Source organism: Cucurbita moschata, unplaced genomic scaffold (genome assembly GCF_002738365.1).
Source record: "Cucurbita moschata cultivar Rifu unplaced genomic scaffold, Cmos_1.0 Cmo_Scf00007, whole genome shotgun sequence".
Taxonomy (NCBI): Eukaryota; Viridiplantae; Streptophyta; class Magnoliopsida; order Cucurbitales; family Cucurbitaceae; genus Cucurbita; species Cucurbita moschata.
In genome coordinates, this window is record NW_019268523.1 from 3,885,425 (window position 1) to 3,894,172 (window position 8,748).

The window sequence follows — 8,748 nt, forward strand, 5'->3', positions numbered from 1 at the left end:
TTTTTTTTTTTTTTTTTTTTTTTTTTTTTTTTTTTTTTTTTTTTTTTTTTTTTTTTTTTTTTTTTTTTTAATAATAATCTTCCAGAAAGCTCCTTTCTAATTATTACATTTTAATAATAATAATAATAATAATTAAATGGGTCCTACCATTAACTACTACATTCGATTATTGTAAAGTAGAGAAGATTAATATAATTTGATCAACTCAAACATAAAAAAGCAAAGATAGAGCTGTAGATCACAAGCCTCAGTGACCAAATTGTTGCTATTTTAGTTTTGGATGCAATGCATTAGTGGAATCAAAACATTCGATGGTATTGGTATTACAATAATTAATTGAATCATTAATAAAATGAGCATAAGATTAAAAATAATATCAATAATAAGGTTACTATTTGTTGACATATTCACGACGTTTATGAACGATCTCTATCAATTGATTAGAACTTATCAAAGGTTACCTGTTCTCGTTCAACCAAAGTTAGCTGGACGCTTGAGGATAGCATTATGGGACCCACACAACAGGCATGCCCTTTTGTGGATTGTGATAGGAGCCCTTAACACCAAGCTACCTAGTCAATATGCAAAGCCACTTGCAAATTTATCCATCAAACTATTAAAAGAAAATGGACTTATCTTTAGCTTAAGACCTTTCAGCACTTCAAAGCTCTCTCAACTACCTTTACTTACTCTTATGGACTACGCGTTGACCTAGGTATATGCTTCATACCCATTTGTCGAAAGCTCTTCTCTCACGAAGTTTTAAATGTCAATGTCGATGATTAATTCACGGTGCCCACAACATCTATCTAATTAAACAAGGCCGTGTAGAAAAAATTTGATAGTATATGAAAGAAATATCTAATCTACCCTCACTTCTTAGTTTCCAGACACAATTTAAGCCCAAGCTCGAGCATCATCTAAATGTTCGACATGGAATTGAATTGGGCAACAGTGACACCAAGGAAATGAGTTACCACCCGAGATTAGACTTGAAAGTGATATCTTGTAAGTCGCCTCACCCGGATAGGGGGACTTGAGGAGTGTCAATTCCTTCAAAATGGCAAAAATAACAAAGAACAAATCACATCAGAGAAGAAAAAGAGACGAGGCATAGGAAGAAAAACGCTCATTATGCAAAGATAAACCCTTGGACAAACCAGCCCATTCAAATGGACTTGAGATTCTTAAAAACTAATGGGCTACCCTATCAAATTCAAGCTAACAAAATCCCTCCTCGCCCGTACCATTTAAGTCCAATATCTAATGCCTTCACTCTACAAACTACTTCAGTAACAGTCTCAACACAGGAGCACAGCACATGCCCTTAACAGTGCCCTTCACACTAAAGCAACTTTAGGAGTGTGAGAAATAACAGGGCTCCCCGACCTTTCCTTTGCCCCATATTTTCCTAATAAACACTCGCTCAAGCTTTGCTCATCTTTCCTAAGAGCCAATGGGGGAGACACTTTATGGGAGGATTAATAAGGGGCTTGAGACAATAACTAGTTCAAATATTCAGATAAGAAATGTTAAGAAGATTGTAAGAACGGCTAGAGGAGAAATTGAGGCCGTAAAGCTTACTATTTTCTTTGTGCGCTCCACTGCCTTTCTGAGGAAGATATACAAGCAGCAGCTTGTGAGTAAAATATAGCACATTTTTCCTGTAACCATAAAACTCTTCAATGATGAAGTATAATAAGAAACAGTAGCAAAGTGAAACCCAGAAAACCATGATGAAGAATTATTGCAGCTCATTAAACTGAAAAAGAAAATAAAGTGCATATTCCATTTTCCGGGAAAGGGTAAAACGGAAATAGATTATAACAGCTGAAGCTTTAAGCTGTCATTATTTGACAATTGACGTTGAAACATTTCCCAAACACAGAACACAACAGTAGCCTCAGAGCTCCTGATGGTTGAATCGTTCCATTAGATTGTCTCCTCTCTAGTTCATTTCATGGTATTTCAGCAGTCAGTCTTCACAACCTAGCCTGCAAGGTCAGCTCTAATGAGTCTGGATCGCCAAAAAAAAATAAAAATAATAACACGGGTGAAGTAAAAAAGTATGTGTAACTTTTATTTGACACAACATTGTCAAATGGCTAAAAAATTCAATGAAAAGATTCCCGGGAAGTAACCGAACGTCCAGAAAGGCTCTGGTGCCCACTAAATATTGCACGTGATTCTTCTAAAAATGAAATTACCAAGGTGGTAATGGAAGATCACTTTATAATTTTTGTTTCCACTCCTATGTCCTGAAAAGTCTTTCTCACACTCTCTTGTAGTCATTTATATTATTGCGTATCATGTATAAACCAAAAATTAGTCACTTGATTAGCTTAGAATCTCCTAGCACGAATAGGAGATATCTCTGAGTAGATCAGTTCAGAATAGCTGATGCACAATGAATAAACTCTCCTTGGCATTCTCCTTTCATTCTTTTCAATGGGAAACAGAAACCGTAGTGTTAAAGAGAAGTGGAAGTATGAAAGAGAAGAGTGATAAGGAATCTTCAAACCCGATGAAGGAACAGGAACAAATTTCCAACTTAGATCTAAAAGAAAGGAGGAACCAGCTTAGATCTAATCGTGATTAAGATGTATATTTCTCTGCTGAATACCCCCAATTAATTAACACCATACTGACCTACACATAATAGGGAGACCGACAATCCACTACTGAGAACAATACATTAGATCTAGCACAAATTCTATGCAAGAGCACCATTACAAGTTCCCTGTTGAATCAATTATTTTACCAGAACCCTAATTTTTCTCCGGAAGGAAAACAGTTCCAAAAGAGGACTGCAAAAGAGCATTGTTTCTTTGTACAAAAACAAAAAAGGAATCATATGCCTTCACAGTGGCCTGAGAAAAGCCAAGGAATCCTCAACAACTTTCAATTGATTCGACCAGCATCCACCAAAAGGATTGATATGGAGAAAAATAGCAATAAATAACTTGAGATGGGAATTTCAGAACTCATTATTTAAACTTCAACATTTTAGAAATGTCTTTGATTATGCCTGAGACTGACACATTCTACTTTTCAAGCATAATCTCAGCAGAAAAGGGAAAAATGAGAAAAGAAGATCCTTATTGAAGTCCTTCGATAGTTTCTTTAACTCTCACTCTTGGCGTAAGTTGAGCACTTATACTCTGCTCAACGACTAGTATTTAAATGATTTTTATACCAGCTGAAATAGTTTTTTATAGTGTTCCTTGATTAAGGACTTGACTTTCCTCCCGAGTAATTTCATGTCACCTTGAAAGAGACTCAAACAATTGGGTGCAAGCTAAGACTCCTATATTTATAGCCTACGGAGAGAAAAAGATGATAATGTCATTTTGAATAGAACTCTTGATGCCATGGATTTTTTCTTCTGACGGAAGATACTAGGAATTTGATTTCATCATGTCTACCAACTACTCAGAGGAGTAGTGATTTAAAGGAGACACGTCTTGAATAAGAGTGGAGAATGCTACCTTTTTCTTGAGACTCAAAATATCTAATTTGACATTCCTCATTCAACAATTGGTGGTAGCCAATATGAAACAAGTAGAAGTAGGGGGGTCGTCCTTCAACTAGTACACCACCTAACATGTGTCCTACACCTTAAAACAGTTCCTACGAGTATGCCAATGCAGTAAGAGAATTTATAAGTCCATAAGAAAAAGGAGTAGGATCCTACATCAGGAAGGAGTGAACATCTCAAGTTCAGTTACAATTACGAAGCATGTCACAACAATTTCAATAGAAAGCAAAAAGAAGCATTAATTAAATGAACCAAGAATGGAATTAGCATTTTCCACGAGCAGGATAAAATTTCTAAGATACACTGTCTTTACACACTTACTTACACCAAGAAAATGGTAGTAGTCCAATTACCAAGAGAAATGAAAAGGACGTGCAGGTGCCATGGGAAAAAGGATTGTAAAAGAAGGAATTATTTAACAACCTCAAGTTGACTATCCTAAATTCAATGCACTTTTTCCACTTCTTAATGTTGTTTAACTTTAAAAAGTTTGATAGTAAACTGCCGAACGCATTAATAGCATTCCTCCCACTAGACTAATTATCCAGGAAAGAAGAGAAAATGAGAAAGATGTTCTTGAACATTTAACAATCATTCACCATTGAACATTTAAAATACCACTATGCCTTAAGTAGTCTGGATTTTAGTTCCTCAGCGACAGCATCAACGAACTCTTCAGTATTCAGATAATGGTTTCGAGAAAGCCTGCACCAAACATGGGAATAATGTGATAAAATTTTCAATCTAATGGCAAAGGAGTGGAAAGAGGTCATTCATGACGATGACTAATATGAAACTTACTTGGATCCATGAATGATAAGAGCAAGATCCTTGGTCATCTTCCCAGATTCCACGGTACTAATACAAGCCGATTCTAGTTTCTCAGTGAAATCTAAGAGACTAGCATTGTCGTCTAGTTTTGCCCTTTACAAACAGTGATAATAGTTAACTTCTAAATATCCTTTGACCTCAAAATGTTCAAGGGACCAAAGAGATATTAACCATATGATAACTACCTGTGAGCAAGGCCACGAGACCAAGCAAAGATGGACGCTATACTGTTTGTGCTGGTTTCACCTCCTTTTTGATGAACCCTAAAATGTCGTGTAACAGTACCATGAGCTGCTTCTGCTTCAATTGTCTTTCCATCAGGGCAAACCTAGTTTCAAAGTGCAGACATACTTCAAATTTCAACAAGGATTCACATTAATACTGAAGCCTTATAGATATAGTACTCTTTATACACTTCAAAACCAACAAATTGGGAATCTAGTACCCATGTTTCAATGGTAAGAATGCATATCAAAATGACAAGTTGGAGCACATTAGAAATCATCGTTTTTGTGGAGGCCCACAAGAAAGCAGCTATTTTTCTTCAAATATTTTCCGAAGGCATAAATTGATGCTTTATTTCTTTTGATGAATAAGCGAACAAAAATACAACCCCACAAAAAGAATAACCTTTTCATGTTGGTAAGTAAAGCAAACAAATGTAATTGTTCGGTCTTCCTTTTTTTCCTTAGATATCAATGAAGTTCAAGGAGATTAAACATAATATAGAAATCAAACTCAATCTGCTGATTGAAGGACTTGCAGATTATAAAAATTTGTCTTGGTAATAACGTATTGAAAACTTGAATGGAACATACCAATACAGAAGTCATCAACCCAAGAGATCCAAATCCTAAAACCAAAAACATAAAGTTAGAAATGATGGAGAAAATGCAAGCCAAGTATAAATTTTTTAGCATCCCTAAGCCAAGAAAGTAACCACACGTAGAAATGTTAAAAACCAAAGGCCAGAAGAAGGAACGTGCTCAAATTTTCACATACCTTGTGCTAAGAAATCACTCTGAACATCTCCATCATAGTTCTTGCATGCCCAGACATAACCTCCTTCACTCTTAAGTGCATAAGCCACCATATCATCGATGAGACGGTGTTCATACCTTTGAGAACCAGAATAATTAGTTTAGCAGTTCAAACTGGGAATAGCTTAATAAACATTTATCAAGTCATTAAAAGCTATTCACCATATGCCAGCAGCCTCAAACTTTGATTTCCATTGGGATTCATAGACTTCTTGGAATATATCCTTGAATCTTCATTCAATTCATGAACATAATGAAAGAAAATTATTGGTACAGGTGCAAAGAAAAAGTTGCCATAAATATTTCATATAACAATCCATATACAAAATAACAAATCAAAGTGCATACCTTCCATCATATTTCTTTAGAATAGTGTTTTTGGTGCTAAGGTAAAGAGGCCATTTCTTCTCATAAGCAGTGTTCATTGAAGCATCAGCAAAGGAGCGGATGGACTACAAGGCAGCATTACATTGTAGGATTAATTTGGGAAACTTGCTGAAACATGAAAGGGGTTGAGAATATTTTATTAAGTTCTTAACTAGACCGTGGGGATACTATAACAAACCTCGTCAGTGTTATACATGGATAACGCTACTCCTCCAGCACCAGTAAAATTGAAAACCTCTATCTCCTGCGTCTCTTGCCCCTCTGCAACAGTCAGCATTTTAAGAAACTATCAAATAAAAGCAATTGAGGATTCATTAGACAAGAAATGCAGTTTTTGGGATCTTAAATACCAAAAACCAATTTCAGTTTTCCAGGTCCTTTGATAACTGTATCGGTAGCTCTGTATTGATCACCAAAAGCATGTCGTCCAATACAGATAGGCTTCGTCCAACCTGACAACAACCACAATCAGTACAATATTCTAAACCAAAATATAAAATCAATGTGGACAGCAATTACCTGGTACAAGGCGAGGAACATTTTTGCAAAGAATTGGTTCTCTGAAGACAGTACCTGCAGAAGATGCCAATTGGTAAGCCTGAAAGTAAAAACAAATAACTACAAAACAGGTTGAACCAAAGGAAAGCTATTCTGAAACAAAATTCTCTCTACCCTGTCAAATAATTACAAGCCATTACAAATATATATATATATATATAGAAAATACAGTGGACTGTGACAAGAAACACAATTAATATTATTTTCAATTCCACTTGGACTTCAATCAATATAATTGATAAAGCAAAAATGTATATTTTAGTCATAAGTCTTTAAAGCCTTTTCAAATAATTCGAGAAACCAGAATAAAGTACAAATAGTGGGGGCACTGACCATTCAGAATATTCCTGATTGTCCCATTTGGACTTCTCCACATCTGCTTCAAGCCAAATTCCTTAACACGTGCTTCATCTGTCAATCATCATTCTTCCAATATAAGAACTCCAGATGCTCGTTAAAATATAGTAATGTAAAATCAACAAAACACAGAATAGGCCGATATATTGGATGCTCTTTTCCAATTTAGAAAGGCAATTATACCTGGAGTAATTGTTGCACATTTGATCGCCACATTGTACCTAGAACAAAAGAGTATACCCAAATTACGTACGGTCATGGTTAGAACACACTGAGTTCCAAAATATACAAGCCATAAAGAACTCAAAAAAAAAAATAATGCAAATGAAGTCAATAATTTCTCATCAAACAAGCTCTTCAAGATTGAGTAGCTAGAAAGTCCAATTAGATACATGACGCATCAGATGCTTTAATCAAAGGAACTTCAAATAATCCTCGCTGGTAACACCACATACTTTAAAGTAGCTTCTGCACTTTCAATTGTAACTTTATCATCTGTGGCATCACGGTGTGGAAGGCCAAGGTCAAAATACTTGATGTCCAATTCCAAAAAGGGGAAAATAAGCTGTAAATAAGACAGGAAAAATATAAGCCAGATACTTACAACAAAAAGATGCACTTATATACATTTGTCATAATCAATACCTTATTCTTAATTGATTCCCAGATAACTCGAGTCATTTCATCTCCTGTACAGAGGATCCCAAGAGTAACATTATGCAGAGTAAAAAAAAACAACAGAAACAATGCTGGGGAAAAAAGAAAATAAAATCTACAATGCAGAAGAGAGGAAAATCTAATAACATTCACATCCCCCAGTTTCTGCAAATCCATAGAAACTTCTAGGATGCACCAATCATGCATTACATAAAGTTATTTATATTGTTTGTTATTCCACATCTTACCAGGACTTCATTGGCTGTAAAATCATTATATTTCTCTAAAATATGACTGCAGGATTCATACCAGGGGAAAAGGTAGTTGTCTCATAATTAGAGTTCAGGAATAAAAGTAAGTACAACATGCAACACAGTCATTTACGATGATAAAGATTTAGATGTTACTTCCACTAGATTCCTCCCAGCTTATAACATATTATTACGTTTAACGGAGAAGAAACAAACACTGATCCATATGACGGGAAAATTCAACAACTTCTCATTTGATGTAAAACACAGGCAGCTAACCGCCACCAAAGAAAAGAAAACAGAAGTACTCATTTCTTAAAAATCACAACACCAAGGGAAAACAAATGAAGGTTGAGGCTTGGCCTCATAGATCAGGAAAAGTGGACCAACAGCTAACCACTTCCTCCAAATCAAGCATACTCACAGAAGCAAGAAACACCTTCTCATACACCAAAACAAAAACTCCATGATCTACAAAATTACACACCGACCTTCACAGATCCAAATGCAATAAAAACAAACACGAACTCCCTCCTAACCGACGGAAAACAAAAATCCCCATCCCCTACGATATTTAGCGATTCAAAAGCAATCCAGCAGCATCGATATCATAAGACATAAGAAACAACGAAAAATGAAAAAACATGAACATATTGCAATAGAAAAAAAAAAGATTGAAATCAAGGTATATGGTGGACGCACCGTCCATCTCAACGATGGGGTTGGCGACCTTGATCTTCTGAAAAGCCATGATTCGAAACCTCCCTCACTCCGAACGAAGTAATCGCTGAGAAGATCGACCGTGGAAAAAGCAAGAAACAAACAGAACCGATGCAGCAAAAAAATAAGACGAAAACGAAGAGTTGTGGTAGGTGGAAGAAAACCGTCGTAAGCGGCACCGATTTAAAAACAATTTTTTTATTTCCTTCTTTAATATATTACCCTTTAATCCGCCTATTATTTACACAATTGCCATTTGTTACCAAACTTGTTACAAAATTCTTTATGCATTTTTTTTATCGAAATACTCATACATCTATTAAATTAATAAATAGAAATACTCCAATTTTATATTTTATTTAAAAAATACTCCTCCGCTTACAAACAAAAAATTTCGATAATATATAAC

The 8,748-nt window shown here is 35.4% G+C and overlaps 1 protein-coding gene across 4 annotated transcripts; it reads right to left on the bottom strand.

Moving 5' to 3' along the window:
• Window positions 1–1,717: 1,717 nt before the first annotated feature.
• LOC111444771 (cytosolic isocitrate dehydrogenase [NADP]) lies at window positions 1,718–8,499 on the bottom strand. Of its 4 annotated transcripts, none has more exons than XM_023082807.1 (16): window positions 8,322–8,499; window positions 7,357–7,400; window positions 7,167–7,276; window positions 6,895–6,932; window positions 6,688–6,765; window positions 6,316–6,369; window positions 6,147–6,248; window positions 5,975–6,057; window positions 5,758–5,861; window positions 5,572–5,640; window positions 5,372–5,487; window positions 5,188–5,222; window positions 4,555–4,697; window positions 4,340–4,462; window positions 4,165–4,243; window positions 1,718–1,994 (listed from the first exon to the last, which is right to left on the bottom strand). In XM_023082807.1, exons 1-16 carry the CDS (start codon window positions 8,368–8,370, stop codon window positions 1,983–1,985), a joined length of 1,239 nt encoding a protein of 412 aa, XP_022938575.1. In that variant the 5' UTR covers window positions 8,371–8,499; the 3' UTR covers window positions 1,718–1,982. The 4 variants fall into 4 exon arrangements, 3 of the variants coding, with proteins under 3 accessions (XP_022938575.1, XP_022938578.1, XP_022938576.1); XM_023082810.1 differs by having other exon boundaries at window positions 4,138–4,243; XM_023082808.1 differs by having other exon boundaries at window positions 4,157–4,243; window positions 8,322–8,498.
• Between the last annotated feature and the right edge of the window lie 249 nt (window positions 8,500–8,748).

Bases quoted from the DNA above. Each gene is read 5' to 3' on its own strand.
- LOC111444771 (XM_023082807.1), bottom strand. From the start codon at position 8,370: ATGGCTTTTCAGAAGATCAAGGTCGCCAACCCCATCGTTGAGATGGAC. The intron at 7,401-8,321 runs GTGCGTCCACCA...TCCTCTGTACAG, and splicing joins CCCCATCGTTGAGATGGACG to GAGATGAAATGACTCGAGTT. The intron at 6,933-7,166 runs GTATGTGGTGTT...CTTTTGTTCTAG, and splicing joins AGTGCAGAAGCTACTTTAAA to GTACAATGTGGCGATCAAAT.